Source organism: Euprymna scolopes, chromosome 46 (genome assembly GCF_053919585.1).
Source record: "Euprymna scolopes isolate OS-2025 chromosome 46, ASM5391958v1, whole genome shotgun sequence".
NCBI lineage: Eukaryota > Metazoa > Mollusca > Cephalopoda > Sepiida > Sepiolidae > Euprymna > Euprymna scolopes.
The window spans coordinates 204,840,996-204,858,789 of NC_136527.1; the positions used below are offsets into that span (position 1 = coordinate 204,840,996).

Below are 17,794 nucleotides of genomic sequence, written 5' to 3' on the forward strand. Positions count from 1 at the left end.
TATAAAGAACAACATTTATGAAGTGGCACAAAGATCATATAAAGAACCGCATTTATGAAGTGGTACAAAGAACATATAAAGAACCACATTTATGAAGTGGCACAAAGAACATATAAAGAACCACATTTATGAAGTGGCACAAAGAACATATAAAGAACCACATTTATGAAGTGGCACAAAGATCATATAAAGAACCACATTTATGAAGTGAAACAAAGATCATATAAAGAACCACATTTATGAAGTGAAACAAAGATCATATAAAGAACCACATTTATGAAGTGGTACAAAGATCATATAAAGAACCGCATTTATGAAGTGAAACAAAGATCATATAAAGAACCACATTTATGAAGTGGCACAAAGATCATATAAAGAACCACATTTATGAAGTGAAACAAAGATCATATAAAGAACCACATTTATGAAGTGGCACAAAGATCATATAAAGAACCACATTTATGAAGTGAAACAAAGATCATATAAAGAACCACATTTATGAAGTGGCACAAAGATCATATAAAGAACCGCATTTATGAAGTGGCACAAAGATCATATAAAGAACCACATTTATGAAGTGGCACAAAGATCATATAAAGAACCACATTTATGAAGTGGCACAAAGATCATATAAAGAACCACATTTATGAAGTGAAACAAAGATCATATAAAGAACCACATTTATGAAGTGGCACAAAGATCATATAAAAAACCACATTTATGAAGTGAAACAAAGATCATATAAAGAACCACATTTATGAAGTGGCACAAAGATCATATAAAGAACCGCATTTATGAAGTGGCACAAAGAACATATAAAGAACCACATTTATGAAGTGGCACAAAGATCATATAAAGAACCGCATTTATGAAGTGAAACAAAGATCATATAAAGAACCACATTTATGAAGTGGCACAAAGATCATATAAAGAACCACATTTATGAAGTGAAACAAAGATCATATAAAGAACCACATTTATGAAGTGGCACAAAGATCATATAAAGAACCGCATTTATGAAGTGGTACAAAGAACATATAAAGAACCACATTTATGAAGTGGCACAAAGAACATATAAAGAACCACATTTATGAAGTGAAACAAAGATCATATAAAGAACCACATTTATGAAGTGGCACAAAGATCATATAAAGAACCACATTTATGAAGTGGCACAAAGATCATATAAAGAACCGCATTTATGAAGTGGCACAAAGAACATATAAAGAACCACATTTATGAAGTGGCACAAAGATCATATAAAGAACCGCATTTATGAAGTGGCACAAAGAACATATAAAGAACCACATTTATGAAGTGGCACAAAGATCATATAAGAACCACATTTATGAAGTGGCACAAAGAACATATAAAGAACAACATTTATGAAGTGGTACAAAGAACATATAAAGAACCACATTTATGAAGTGGCACAAAGATCATATAAAGAACCACATTTATGAAGTGGCACAAAGATCATATAAAGAACCACATTTATGAAGTGGTACAAAGATCATATAAAGAACCACATTTATGAAGTGGCACAAAGATCATATAAGAACCACATTTATGAAGTGGCACAAAGAACATATAAAGAACCACATTTATGAAGTGGCACAAAGATCATATAAAGAACCGCATTTATGAAGTGGCACAAAGAACATATAAAGAATTACATTTATGAAGTGGCACAAAGATCATATAAGAACCACATTTATGAAGTGGCACAAAGAACATATAAAGAACCACATTTATGAAGTGGTACAAAGAACATATAAAGAACCACATTTATGAAGTGGCACAAAGATCATATAAAGAACCACATTTATGAAGTGGCACAAAGATCATATAAAGAACCGCATTTATGAAGTGGCACAAACAACATATAAAGAACCACATTTATGAAGTGGCACAAAGATCATATAAGAACCACATTTATGAAGTGGCACAAAGATCATATAAAGAACCACATTTATGAAGTGGTACAAAGAACATATAAAGAACCACATTTATGAAGTGGTACAAAGATCATATAAAGAACCACATTTATGAAGTGGCACAAAGATCATATAAAGAACCGCATTTATGAAGTGGCACAAAGATCATATAAAGAACCACATTTATGAAGTGGCACAAAGATCATATAAAGAACCGCATTTATGAAGTGGCACAAAGAACATATAAAGAACCACATTTATGAAGTGAAACAAAGATCATATAAAGAACCACATTTATGAAGTGGCACAAAGATCATATAAAGAACCACATTTATGAAGTGGCACAAAGATCATATAAAGAACCACATTTATGAAGTGGCACAAAGATCATATAAAGAACCACATTTATGAAGTGGCACAAAGATCATATAAGAACCACATTTATGAAGTGGCACAAAGATCATATAAAGAACCGCATTTATGAAGCATCACAAAGATCATATAAAGAACCACATTTATGAAGTGGCACAAAGATCATATAAAGAACCGCATTTATGAAGTGGCACAAAGAACATATAAAGAACCACATTTATGAAGTGGCACAAAGATCATATAAAGAACCGCATTTATGAAGTGAAACAAAGATCATATAAAGAACCACATTTATTAAGTGGCACAAAGATCATATAAAGAACCACATTTATGAAGTGGCACAAAGATCATATAAGAACCACATTTATGAAGTGGCACAAAGATCATATAAAGAACCACATTTATGAAGTGGTACAAAGATCATATAAAGAACCACATTTATGAAGTGGCACAAAGATCATATAAGAACCACATTTATGAAGTGGCACAAAGAACATATAAAGAACCACATTTATGAAGTGAAACAAAGATCATATAAAGAACCGCATTTATGAAGTGGCACAAAGAACATATAAAGAACCACATTTATGAAGTGGCACAAAGATCATATAAGAACCACATTTATGAAGTGGCACAAAGAACATATAAAGAACCACATTTATGAAGTGGTACAAAGAACATATAAAGAACCACATTTATGAAGTGGCACAAAGATCATATAAAGAACCACATTTATGAAGTGGCACAAAGATCATATAAAGAACCGCATTTATGAAGTGGCACAAAGAACATATAAAGAACCACATTTATGAAGTGGCACAAAGATCATATAAGAACCACATTTATGAAGTGGCACAAAGATCATATAAAGACACACATTTATGAAGTGGTACAAAGAACATATAAAGAACCACATTTATGAAGTGGCACAAAGATCATATAAAGAACCGCATTTATGAAGTGGCACAAAGATCATATAAAGAACCACATTTATGAAGTGGCACAAAGATCATATAAAGAACCGCATTTATGAAGTGGCACAAAGAACATATAAAGAACCACATTTATGAAGTGAAACAAAGATCATATAAAGAACCACATTTATGAAGTGGCACAAAGATCATATAAAGAACCACATTTATGAAGTGGCACAAAGATCATATAAAGAACCACATTTATGAAGTGCCACAAAGATCATATAAAGAACCACATTTATGAAGTGGCACAAAGATCATATAAGAACAACATTTATGAAGTGGCACAAAGATCATATAAAGAACCGCATTTATGAAGCATCACAAAGATCATATAAAGAACCACATTTATGAAGTGGCACAAAGATCATATAAAGAACCACATTTATGAAGTGGCACAAAGATCATATAAGAACCACATTTATGAAGTGGCACAAAGATCATATAAAGAACCGCATTTATGAAGCATCACAAAGATCATATAAAGAACCACATTTATGAAGTGGCACAAAGATCATATAAAGAACCGCATTTATGAAGTGGCACAAAGAACATATAAAGAACCACATTTATGAAGTGAAACAAAGATCATATAAAGAACCGCATTTATGAAGTGGCACAAAGATCATATAAGAACCACATTTATGAAGTGAAACAAAGATCATATAAGAACCACATTTATGAAGTGGCACAAAGATCATATAAAGAACCGCATTTATGAAGCATCACAAAGATCATATAAAGAACCACATTTATGAAGTGGCACAAAGATCATATAAAGAACCACATTTATGAAGTGGCACAAAGATCATATAAGAACCACATTTATGAAGTGGCACAAAGATCATATAAAGAACCGCATTTATGAAGCATCACAAAGATCATATAAAGAACCACATTTATGAAGTGGCACAAAGATCATATAAAGAACCGCATTTATGAAGTGGCACAAAGATCATATAAAGAACCACATTTATGAAGTGAAACAAAGATCATATAAAGAACCGCATTTATGAAGTGGCACAAAGATCATATAAGAACCACATTTATGAAGTGAAACAAAGATCATATAAGAACCACATTTATGAAGTGGCACAAAGATCATATAAAGAACCGCATTTATGAAGCATCACAAAGATCATATAAAGAACCACATTTATGAAGTGGCACAAAGATCATATAAGGAACCGCATTTATGAAGTGGCACAAAGATCATATAAAGAACCGCATTTATGAAGTGAAACAAAGATCATATAAGAACCACATTTATGAAGTGGCACAAAGATCATATAAAGAACCACATTTATGAAGTGGCACAAAGATCATATAAGAACCACATTTATGAAGTGGCACAAAGATCATATAAAGAACCGCATTTATGAAGTGGCACAAAGATCATATAAAGAACCGCATTTATGAAGCATCACAAAGATCATATAAAGAACCACATTTATGAAGTGGCACAAAGAACATATAAAGAACCACATTTATGAAGTGAAACAAAGATCATATAAAGAACCACATTTATGAAGTGGCACAAAGATCATATAAAGAACCGCATTTATGAAGCATCACAAAGATCATATAAAGAACCACATTTATGAAGTGGCACAAAGATCATATAAAGAACCGCATTTATGAAGTGGCACAAAGAACATATAAAGAACCACATTTATGAAGTGAAACAAAGATCATATAAAGAACCACATTTATGAAGTGGCACAAAGATCATATAAGAACCACATTTATGAAGTGAAACAAAGATCATATAAGAACCACATTTATGAAGTGGCACAAAGATCATATAAAGAACCGCATTTATGAAGCATCACAAAGATCATATAAAGAACCACATTTATGAAGTGGCACAAAGATCATATAAAGAACCACATTTATGAAGTGGCACAAAGATCATATAAGAACCACATTTATGAAGTGGCACAAAGATCATATAAAGAACCGCATTTATGAAGCATCACAAAGATCATATAAAGAACCACATTTATGAAGTGGCACAAAGATCATATAAAGAACCGCATTTGTGAAGTGGCACAAAGATCATATAAAGAACCACATTTATGAAGTGAAACAAAGATCATATAAAGAACCGCATTTATGAAGTGGCACAAAGATCATATAAGAACCACATTTATGAAGTGAAACAAAGATCATATAAGAACCACATTTATGAAGTGGCACAAAGATCATATAAAGAACCGCATTTATGAAGCATCACAAAGATCATATAAAGAACCGCATTTATGAAGTGGCACAAAGATCATATAAAGAACCACATTTATGAAGTGGCACAAAGATCATATAAGAACCACATTTATGAAGTGGCACAAAGATCATATAAAGAACCGCATTTATGAAGCATCACAAAGATCATATAAAGAACCACATTTATGAAGTGGCACAAAGATCATATAAAGAACCACATTTATGAAGTGGCACAAAGATCATATAAGAACCACATTTATGAAGTGGCACAAAGATCATATAAAGAACCGCATTTATGAAGCATCACAAAGATCATATAAAGAACCACATTTATGAAGTGGCACAAAGATCATATAAAGAACCGCATTTATGAAGTGGCACAAAGATCATATAAAGAACCACATTTATGAAGTGGCACAAAGATCATATAAAGAACCGCATTTATGAAGTGGCACAAAGATCATATAAGAACCACATTTATGAAGTGAAACAAAGATCATATAAGAACCACATTTATGAAGTGAAACAAAGATCATATAAGAACCACATTTATGAAGTGGCACAAAGAACATATAAAGAACCACATTTATGAAGTGGCACAAAGAACATATAAAGAACCACATTTATGAAGTGGTACAAAGAACATATAAAGAACCACATTTATGAAGTGGCACAAAGATCATATAAAGAACCACATTTATGAAGTGGCACAAAGATCATATAAAGAACCGCATTTATGAAGTGGCACAAAGATCATATAAAGAACCACATTTATGAAGTGGCACAAAGATCATATAAAGAACAGCATTTATGAAGTGGCACAAAGATCATATAAGAACCACATTTATGAAGTGGCACAAAGATCATATAAGAACCACATTTATGAAGTGAAACAAAGATCATATAAGAACCACATTTATGAAGTGGCACAAAGAACATATAAAGAACCACATTTATGAAGTGGCACAAAGAACATATAAAGAACCACATTTATGAAGTGGTACAAAGAACATATAAAGAACCACATTTATGAAGTGGCACAAAGATCATATAAAGAACCGCATTTATGAAGCATCACAAAGATCATATAAAGAACCACATTTATGAAGTGGCACAAAGATCATATAAAGAACCGCATTTATGAAGTGGCACAAAGATCATATAAAGAACCGCATTTATGAAGCATCACAAAGATCATATAAAGAACCACATTTATGAAGTGGCACAAAGATCATATAAAGAACCGCATCAAATGTCAAAACATTTCAAAGAAAAGAGCTGATGTCAGTATTTGCTCGATCAAAGAATATTTTGCAGAGTTGGCCAGGACACCAAAATTGATTTTTTTTTACACAGTGGTCACCACTTATCAAGGCCCGGAAGCCATTCAGAGATAAGGGTTATTGCAAGTACAGTACGTTAGTGTGGAGATTTGATGAAGTGTTTACTTAAGGGGGCGGTTCCTTAGGAATTTGTAAACGTTGGACTTGAAGACATCCAAGTTGTAGCCAGGTGGGAAGCATGCAGACTGAACAGTTCCACAGGCATGCAGTTCTAAGAAAGAAGCTTTGTTCATGAAATCCACATTTTGATTTAGGCACAGATAAAGAGTGGGGGAAATTTTTCACAGTGGATTCAGCTAGACGGGTGTTTTTTGTGAAAGATTGGTGAGGGGGGACCAGAGATTGGAGTTCAGACGACCACCTGCCATGGAAATAACGATAAAACAAGGATAGGCTTGCAACGTCTCTTCTGTGGGAGAGAGGTTGCAGGATAGAGAAAAGGGCATCCCCCACTAAGCCACGAAGTCTATTTTGTACTCTGTCAAAGCAGGATAGGTTGTTTTTAGCAGCTCCTGCCCAGATATGGCAGCAGTATTCCATCCTTGGACGTACTTGGCTTTTATATAGATAGAGAATTGCATCAGTAGTGAGATATCTTCTGGAGCAGTAGAAGGATCCCACCATCTTTCCAGCGACCTTGGCAACAGACTTGATGTACATGTTCCATTTCAGATCAGGAGTAAAGGACAAACCCAGAAGCTTGTCAAAACACAGGGCTTTTCCTAGACGAGAGCCATCCATTTCAATTGATGCCAGAGTTGTTATATTATAAACCCTTTTTAAAAATTCAAAACACAACAACCATTGGTGTAAGCAACAGTCCGTGTTTTATTTTTCCTGTTGTTCTTGCTTATGGTAGATAGAGAGAGAGAGAGTGGGGGAGCGATAGAGAGAATTATCATGGCGTCCACTCGGTTGACAATCAAATCTCCAACTGCAATCTTTTTCCTTCTGCGACTTTTTCCTGTCAATCTTTTCAAAACATCCACGTAACCAGATTCCTTTCTGTTACATTTTTCATAACAATAACAAGGTTTGTTTATATTTGTGAGAAATATTGAAACAATTCCTGTTTAGCTTGTCAATTTCTGACATTTCATCCGCAGACGTGTGCCACATTTTAATTCATGAACATACATATATGTATATACACCTATACACATTTTAATTCATGAACATACATATATGTATATACACCTATACACATTTTAATTCATGAACATACATATATGTATATACACCTATACACATATATATACTAGCATGTCAACCCGGCATTCGTGTAACATTAGGAGTCCTTCCAGAGAATATCACCAATTACAACGTGACAACCTTGCTGCTAATGTATGATTTTAACACATGATGCAAAATACTATGAATGTATCATCTACCAACCTCATGTTAGCTGGCAGTACTGCAGGGGATTTGCTGCCTCGATATGTCGTCTATAAAACTGAAAACTTGTGGGATACATGGCGTCAAGGTGGTCCTCCTAAGGTACAACCGGTCAAAGTCAGGCTGGTTCAACCACTCATGTTTTATGACTGGTTTCATGGTGTTGCTCTGCCATACTGCAGCAAATTGCCAGGAAAGAAAGTCCTCATTGGCGACAACCTATCGTCCCACTTCAGTAATCAGATTTTACATGAATGTACTGACAATAACATAGCATAGCAAAGTGCAGGCTTGACCAACAAATATTTTGCAGAGTTGGCCAGGACACTAGGAGGAGTTCCTCCAGAGAATGTCATCAATTATGACAAGACGAACTTAAGTGATGATCCTGGCCGCAGGCATACGATTTTCAAAGGTAGTGGAAAACACTCTGAACGTATCATGAATGACACAAAGTCATCCACCAGCTTCATGCTAGCTGGCAGTGCTGCAGGGGATTTGCTGCCTCTGTATGTCGTGTATAAAAGTGAAAACTTGTGGGATACATGGCGTCAAGGTGGTCCTCCTAAGGTACAACCGGTCAAAGTCAGGCTGGTTCAACCACTCATGTTTTAGTACTGGTTTCATGGTGTTGCTCTGCCATACTGCAGCAAATTGCCAGGAAAGAAAGTCTTCATTGGCGACAACCTATCGTCCCACTTCAGTAATCAGATTTTACATGAATGTACTGACAATCACACATCTGTGCCAACCCCTTGCTGTGGCATTCTTTGGTCTGATGAAAAGGAAGTGAAGGTCTATCCTCACTGCATGGAAACAATCAGAGAGCAAAAATGCAGTCACTGTTCCTAAAGACACGTTTCCAAAACTGCTCTGTAAATTCATGATTCAGCTCCCTTATCAAAGGGAAAACCTAATGGCAGGCTTTTGCAAATATGGCTTTCACCCCATAGATCCACAGCCAGTCCTCAATCGCCTGCCCAAGACTGCAGAGGAAAGATCTAAGGAGATTAACAGAGTTAACACTTCAGTCTCAGAGGTATTTCTAAACCACCTGAGACTTCTGCGCCATGGTGAGGAGGGCATGTCATGAAGGCAAAGTAAAGACCGGTAGACGTCATTCCTAGGAAAAGCATGGGAGCACCAGAGAATGAAAAGGAGGCTCTAGCAGCACCAGAGGATGAGGAGGAGGCTCCAGCAGTAGAAGAAGTCGATGAGGCCAACAAAACTGTGACTAACTTTAACGGGGGAGGGAACTGACTCTGATAATGAGACTGAAAGGCGGAACATTTTTGCAACTTTCAATTTTTGATGCCATCATTAGACTCTAATCACTTAAAATCGAAAATGAAACAAAAAAACCTAATTAATGAATATTATGTTAATATTTTGACAAAGTTTTTGGATACTTATGCAATTATGTTATCGTGCTAAAACATTAATGGTATTATTAAAAAAACAAAAATTCTTAACATGGAGAAGGAGAGTTTTGTAACTATTCTGTATTATCATCTAAGAATTTAATAAAAAAATGATATCGTAAAACTCGAATTTAACTTGAAAATAGGGTTTTTAAAAAAATCACGGCGAGATAAGTTTTCTTATGCCGAAAAATATTTTTACAGTCTTTTTTGTTTATTAAATTTTTAGGTGAAAGTACAGAATAGTTAACAACACATGGGCTTTAATCTCCCTTCCCGATAAAAAAAACAAAACATGCTGGCTAAATTCTTCCTTGGTAAATGTAGGGGAAACCCTTCATACTGAGATAATTACTATTTGCTTGGAAACTGCCAGAGTGTTTCCTTTTAGGGGAGCTGCCCCCCCCCTCCACATAAAAAACGATCTTGTGTCTAATTTGCTTTCGTGGGGAAACAAATTAATAAAACATTGGTTATATTGTAAACATTTACTAATATTTTCTCTACATGTACTTTCTGCTAATCAGTGACGGACAATAAATGGGTGCTCAGTTTATGTAAACTTTATAAAAGAAATTGATCCTAATTCAGAAATCTAAAATATTAAATAAAACAGTAAAAATCAACGGAATCCTCTAGCGACATGATAAGTAAGTCTAGACAGAAAAATATTTGTAAAAAATATTAAAACAATTAAATACTGAAAAAGCAGTTTTTGTGCTCAGTTGTCTAACAACTCGGAGCAATTTTAAATTAAATTATTGTGTTTATAGTAAACATTCATATTTTCCCAGAAACTATGGTACTTGTACAGTTTAGTCAAGACATTAAAAAAATGAAAATATCGAAAAAAAATATTAAAACAATTAAATACCGAAAAAGCAGTTTTTGTGCTCAGTTGTCTAACAATTCGAGCAATTTCGAATTAAATTATTGTGTTTATGGTAAACATTAATATTTTTACAGAAACTACATAACTTCTACGAAAATAAACAAATATTTAATATATATATATATATATATATATATATATATATATATATATATATATATATATATATATATATATATATATCAGATCGAATAATATGTATTTAATTTTTTTTTAATCAGCGATTTATACTTTTATTTTATTTACGTCTAAAGCATGGCGTCTATTTTATTTACGTATATAAAGCATGGCGGAATCAATATTTTTAGTGGATTGCAATAAAAATAAACTTATTTTTAATGTTTAAGATTATTTTTAACATTATTGAAGGGAAGTTTTTGGAAAGTGTAAAAAAATAAAAAATAAAAAAAAAACTTACCTTAATTCCAAGAATTTTTTTTATAACATTATTGAATGAAAGGTTTTCGAAAGTGTAAAAAAAGAAAAAAAAAACTTACCTTAATTCCAAGAATTTATTTTAAACATTACTGAATGAAAGGTTTTCGAAAGTGTAAAAAAAGAAAAAAAAAACTTACCTTAATTCCAAGAATTTATTTTAAACATTACTGAATGAAAGGTTTTCGAAAGTGTATAAAAAAGAAAACAACTTACCTTAATTCCAAGAATTCAATACGAAAAATAAATCGAAATGAATTCGTTTTTCTTTTGTGTTCAAAACAGAAATTTTCATTTGTTTGTTAGGATTTCTCTATTAAATTGATACGATTTTGTTTTCTGAGCTCAATTTTTTAAGAAATAAAATATATGAATATAATCAAAATTAAAAGTTGAAATACACGATTTAAACGTGAAAATCAACTGCTAAGGAAGGAATTTAGATCACCGTAACACGGTGCAATCATTATTTCGTTCCTCGTGTAAAAATGTCCGTTCATTAGTTAAGTCTGTCGAATTGTTTTTCTATCAAAGGTAGAATATATTTGTCAATGTTTAGGTGTTGAGAAGACTTGAAGCACTTACCTGCGACTCTCAGGAAGAGTGGCAGCAAAAACCTTTTGTGTGGGCGATGCCTCTTTTTATATTGGTAGATGTTACATTTAACTTATTTGATTGGCTAACTGGATTATAAGAGGGGTGGAGTGAACTGAATTTTCGTGGTGATTTCAGTTTGGGATTGGAGTTGAAGGAAATTGAATCGTTACCCTTATTACCAGACCGACAAGGTTCTACAATTTTTACCTAGTCACAGGTCGCAACAAACCATTGTTGCAAAATCCTTGTTAACCTCTACCTTTCAGTGGAGAAATTTTCCACACTTTGCAACATTGATCTGCAGACCTTGTGCATTTTTTCCCCCCTTTTTTTCTTCTGTTATTTTTTTATTATTATGGCCGCGGAACAAATGTCTTCCCTTGAGGATTCCTTAGGAATGCAAGAAAAACCGGATCACCTTCTTGAGGCCCTTTTGGATACGGAGGAAAGATATAAAAACATTATCGGATACACATTAGAAAAATTAAAGAAAAGAGTCGCAGTGGATGCATGTGCCTTGAAGAACACCACAGACAACATAAACGAGTGGCTTTCTAAAGTAGACCAAGTTCAGGAAAACTTGGTTAAATTCCTTCCTAGAGATAGGGTGGCACCGCATGCTTATGACCTTATCAAATTCAAAGAGGAGGTGAAAAGAGATTTACAAAACTTAACTGCAGAGGTTCACAAGGATGATTCTCCTCCCTTCATGCTCCCAAATGTAATGCAGCCATCTCAAGTTGACACCTCTATGTTTAGGCCTAAGGTCAAATGCCCTAGTTTTGATGGCCTGGACTTTGAGAACAAATTTGCATTGAGAGATTTTCTCACTAGATTTGACTATTGCACTTCGGGATTAAAATCAAGGAGAGAAAAATTAACCTACCTCAAGACTTGTGTTACGGGACGTCCGTTTCGGCTAATACATCATCTAGAGGAGACATCCAATAATTATGATGCCGCAATAAAAATTCTTAAGGATAATTATTGGGATGAAGAGGGCATTAGAGAGGAGATATTCTCTAGCCTATTCAAACTGTCCACCCGAGGCAGGTATGATATTGAATACCTTAAAAACTATTTGTCTCAGGTTAAATACGAGTTGTCGGAATTGGACTCTATGTTGGGATATGGATTTATGGAAAGAAATTCAGGCGGAGGGGCATTAGCGGCTCATATACTGTTCCAAAGACTGCCCAACCGTCTTAAGGAAGAATTAGTGAGGTCTGTAGGGGCACCGCATCCATCTTTAACTTCTATTTTAGATACGGGCATCAGGATCTTAAAATCCTGGAAGGCTGCACTCCCTGAAGCAAACCAGAGAGATTTGGATTATGGTAGCTCTCGTAGATACATTCATCCAGACAGAAAACCGGAGACAACAACACCAACATTGGAGAACTTCCATATCCAGGAGAGGCATAAAACCTGCAACCTTTGTTTGAGGGATGGTCATTCCACTCAAGTTTGTGAAGAATACCATACATTTCCTCAAAGATGGCGTCGTTGTCGAGAACTCGGACTATGTTATAGGTGCACAAGTAACAATCATTTCAGTGATTCGTGTCCCTGTAAAAGAAGCCCTAAGGGCAATTGTGAGCGATGTTCAGCCCAGGACCATACCGCAATCATGTGCCCTATGCCATATACATCAACAAATGAATGTATCAATACCAGTTTGGGTGAGCAGCAGTGTATTTTGCCGATTACTACCATCGTACTACAAAGAGGGGACAAAGCTGTGAAGCTGCGATGTTTGATAGACACGGGCAGTCAAAATTCGTACTTTAGTGGAAGAATTTTGCAGGATCTGGCTTGTGACCCAAGATCTGTCTCAGAGGTAAACCTTGAGATTGTGACGTTTCTAGGAAGGAAAACCTGCAATTTTCAGCGACTTACCACAACAGTGGAGTTGACGCCAGGGGTAAAGCGGCAGCTACCTATCCTTATTGACAAGGAATTAGACATCATTCATACAGTGGAGCATTTGCCGATTGTGGTCGAGAACCTTACGAAATTGGATTACACCCTGGATACAGATTTAGGAAGAAATGCCAATATAACTTTGGAAGGGTTAATAGGGGTAGACCTGTTACAATTTATGGAACCCCTACAAATGATAAAATGTATGAATGGGAAAGCTTGGCTTTCCCCACGAGGAGTGATACCTTTTGGGGATCCCAGGAATTTCATGTTTCCTCACCAAATTAAAACGATCCAACGCAAGGTTCCAGTTTATGGAGAAGTCATGAGAACTGTTAAGTGTCCGACCTCCATTGTTAATAGTGTTCTTGACGTGTGTTCTTCTTATTCGGACCCCTATAAAGAAACTTTTGAGGACAGTACTGTAGAAAGAGGTCTGGAGTGGATTTACAGTGTGGAGTCTTTGGGGCTATCAGAGAATGATACCTTGTCCGACTATGATGCCCAGAAGGTAGAGGAGTTTATGAGAAATATAGAGTTTAAGGAGGGACGGTACTGGGTGCAGTTACCGTGGCACACTGATAAATTAGCTCGGGTGCGCTCTAATCACCAAGTAGCCCTCAAGGTGTTAGATAGGGTGGTACACACTCTGGAAATGAAGGGCCTCTATGAGGAATATTTAGAGGTTTTTGCCGAACAAGAGGCAGAGGGCATAATAGAACCCTTTCATTGTTCACCTAAACAGTTCCATAAACATGTTTGGATCCCTCATCGACCAGTCTTTAAATCCGATAGCATAGCAACTACTAAAATGCGACCAGTCTTCAACTGTTCATTGAAGGTCAAGGGAGGAGTATCCTTAAACGAGGCTGCATACCCAGGGGTAAATTTAACCGGAAACATGTTAAATCTAACTCTACTCTTTCGGACTAATAGATATACATTATTGGGCGACATCAGGAAGGCATTTCTGATGATTAGATTATCAAAGCAGTCTGATAGAAATAAGTTTTGCTTCTTTCTAAAACGGGATGATCGTCTGGTATGTTACCGTTATACGACCATCATCTTCGGCTTTAACGCAAGCCCTTTTATATTGAACTGCATATTGAAGTATCATGCATCGAGATTTCCAGTTGATGATTGCACCAAACTGTTGAATTCAAATTTTTATGTTGACAATCTGGTCAGTACGAATAATTCGGAAGGTGTGTTGAGAAAACTATATCATGAAATAAAGGAAAGATTGAAGAAAGGAGGATTTGATCTTCGATCATGTAACACCAATTGCCCAAAGCTACAGGAATTGATGAGGAAGGATGAGACTTTGACAACTCACAGTTGCCCATGGGAAAAGGTTCTGGGTTACAGATATGACCCAGAGTCGGACTCCATCAGCCTAGTCCAGCGAACTTGTGACCCCAACTTAGCAACAAAACGTCAAATACTATCAGCCGCATCCAGTGTATTTGACCCATTGTCTTTATGTCTCCCAGTCACCATTCAAAGTCGCATATTGGTGGGAGAAATGTGGAAGGCTAATATTGATTGGGATGATCCCATTCCAAAGGAAATGCAGGAAAGGTGGAGATTACTAGCTAGTGATTTGTCGGTACTTCATTCGTTATCGTTTAGAAGACAGGTACTTGATAGCGATACTGTTGCGGATTTGTACATATTCACAGATGCCTCAAAAAAGGCATATGGGTTTTCTGTATATGCAGTTCAGGGAGGTATATCTTCTCTGATTTTTGCTAAAGCAAAGGTGGCACCATTAAAAGCTAAAACCTTGCCAACGCTGGAACTATTAGCAGTTTTTTTGGCAATTAAATGTCTTAGTAATATCTTGAGAGCCTATCAAGGAACGAAATTTGGAAGTTTGTATTTGGCTGTAGATGCCCAAATTGTACTCACTTGGCTGATGTCCAAGCAGACGATCCATAAAAACATTTTCACGAAGAATCGCCTCAAGGATGTGACACAGATGGAAGAAGTGATACTTGCAAATTACAACCTTGCTATCAGGTATAAATATGTGCCTTCCAATCAGAACCCTGCGGACCTAATGACTAGGGGACTGACAGCAGCTAAATTTAAGGAAAATTTCTCTTTTTGGAGTGCTGGACCAAACTGGTTGTCTGGTGGAACTGTCTGTTGGCCTGATAGTACTTTGGATTGTCTTAGTGCAGACAACCAGCAAATAGTTCATACGAACCTGTTCTACACCTGTAATGAGAGCTGGTCTCAGCCTATCGTCGCCTTTGACAGATTTTTGTGTTTTAACAAACTTCTACGTGTGGTCTCCAGAGTCTTCGAATTTATATCCAAAGCAAGAGGCAAGGAACTGGACTATAAACAGGCTGCTGCTGACTACTTGTTCAAGACAATGCAACAACAGGCATTTCCCCTTGAATTGAAGTTCTTACGTGCACCTCATGATAAACCCATTCCGAACCTTGTGAGTCAGTTAAACCTATTTCTGGACAAGTCTGGTGTCGTCCGCTCCAGAGGCAGGATCAAAAAAAATTTTACTCTACAATATGAGGTTTTAAACCCTGTATTGCTCGGGAAGAATCATCCCTTGACTAATCTAATTGTGAAGGATCAGCATGAGAGGGCTAAACACTTGGGTGTGCCGGCTACACTTAGTAGAATCAGGATGTCAGGATTTTGGATACCTCAAGGCAGACAGGCTGTGAAGGGAATATTGAAGGACTGCTTTATTTGTCAGAAAATCAACTCGATACATTTTCCGTATCCTAAGATGACAGACCTGCCTAAACATAGAGTAAATCTGATAAGGCCATTCTTACATACAGGGATAGATTATACAGGACACCTGTGGGTTCAAAACCAAAATCTTCAATCTAAGGTTTACATTCTCATATTTACGTGCTTGGAAATCAGAGCGGTGCATTTAGAACTGGTTGAGGACATGACAGTACACACATTTATACTGGCCTTCATCAGGTTTTCAAACATGTGAGGCTTGCCTTCTCACATATATAGTGACAATGCAAAGTCATTTCTTGCTGGAGTTAGTTTACTAAATCAGGCCCTAACTTCTTCCGAATTTGATGAAAAATTTGGGCAGTATAATATAAAGCATGTTAAGATCCCTCTTCATTCGGCTTGGTATGGAGGAGTTTGGGAACGCATGATTAAAACATTAAAGGAATGCCTCTATAAAACTGTTGGAAGGTCTATTTACAGTCAATCTGAGTTGTGGACAGCCATTTCAGATGTCCAACGGGCAGTGAACAATAGACCGTTAACCTATGTGAGTTCGAATGACTCTGGATTGGAGGTAATTACGCCCAATCACTTCCTGCGCCCAGATCAAAACCCTGGACTTCTTCTTAGAATGGAGATTCAGCCAATTAATGAAGGGGAACTGCCGTCCAGACAGATATTGTTGGAATCTTTGAAGAACCGGGATGAGCTGCTCAAGGAGTTTAAACGGATATGGAACGAGGATTACTTACTCTCTCTTCGAGAACGTAAACAAGATCGTTATCCAACTATATCTAATAAGGTACGACCTGGAGATATTGTGACGATAAAACTTCCAAACAAGTCTCGACCCTTCTGGGCATTGGGGAGAGTAGAATTGTTTCCGGGAGACGATGGTATGGTACGGTCGGCACAGATACGACGGGGTGATGGGAGTGTGAGAACATATTCTCTTAAACATCTATATCCGCTAGAACTACATGCGGAATATGAACCACAAGAGGATGGTCCGGAACCTAGTTATGATGACTGGGAGTCCATAGAAGGAATTTCTTGGTCAGAAACCAGTTTTGAGGAACCCACTTTAGTACAGGAGAGTGAGCAGGTTTGGATTTGTCCCGGATGTAATAAACCTGATGACGGATCGGCCATGATCTGCTGTGATCAATGTGATAACTGGTTCCATTTTAGATGCGTTGGGATCAGTGCAGCTCCACCAGATGAAAAGGATTGGGTTTGTCACCACTGCTCTGGGGATCAAGAATGAGGAATATGTATATTGAGAAGGCTTTACAAAATCAATAACAATTGATTTTGTTTTCTGTTGAGTGGGAGGGTGTTGAGAAGACTTGAAGCACTTACCTGCGACTCTCAGGAAGAGTGGCAGCAAAAACCTTTTGTGTGGGCGATGCCTCTTTTTATATTGGTAGATGTTACATTTAACTTATTTGATTGGCTAACTGGATTATAAGAGGGGTGGAGTGAACTGAATTTTGGTGGTGATTTCAGTTTGGGATTGGAGTTGAAGGAAATTGAATCGTTACCCTTA

The 17,794-nt window shown here is 36.2% G+C and overlaps 1 protein-coding gene across 1 annotated transcript; it reads left to right on the plus strand.

Moving 5' to 3' along the window:
- The first annotated feature begins 9,378 nt into the window (after positions 1-9,378).
- Positions 9,379-17,512, plus strand: LOC145270334 (uncharacterized). Its single transcript, XM_080125980.1, has 3 exons — positions 9,379-9,474; positions 12,320-15,970; positions 16,568-17,512. The coding sequence occupies exons 1-3, from the start codon at positions 9,379-9,381 to the stop codon at positions 17,510-17,512; spliced, it is 4,692 nt and encodes a 1,563-aa protein (XP_079982106.1).
- Positions 17,513-17,794: the final 282 nt, after the last annotated feature.

Excerpts from the sequence above, each read along its gene's own strand:
- LOC145270334 (XM_080125980.1), top strand. The coding sequence starts at position 9,379 with ATGGGAGCACCAGAGAATGAAAAGGAGGCTCTAGCAGCACCAGAGGAT. Across the intron at positions 9,475-12,319 it reads TCGATGAGGCCAACAAAACT|CCATCTCAAGTTGACACCTC; the intron begins GTGACTAACTTT and ends AATGTAATGCAG. Across the intron at positions 15,971-16,567 it reads ATAAACCCATTCCGAACCTT|GCCCTAACTTCTTCCGAATT; the intron begins GTGAGTCAGTTA and ends TTACTAAATCAG.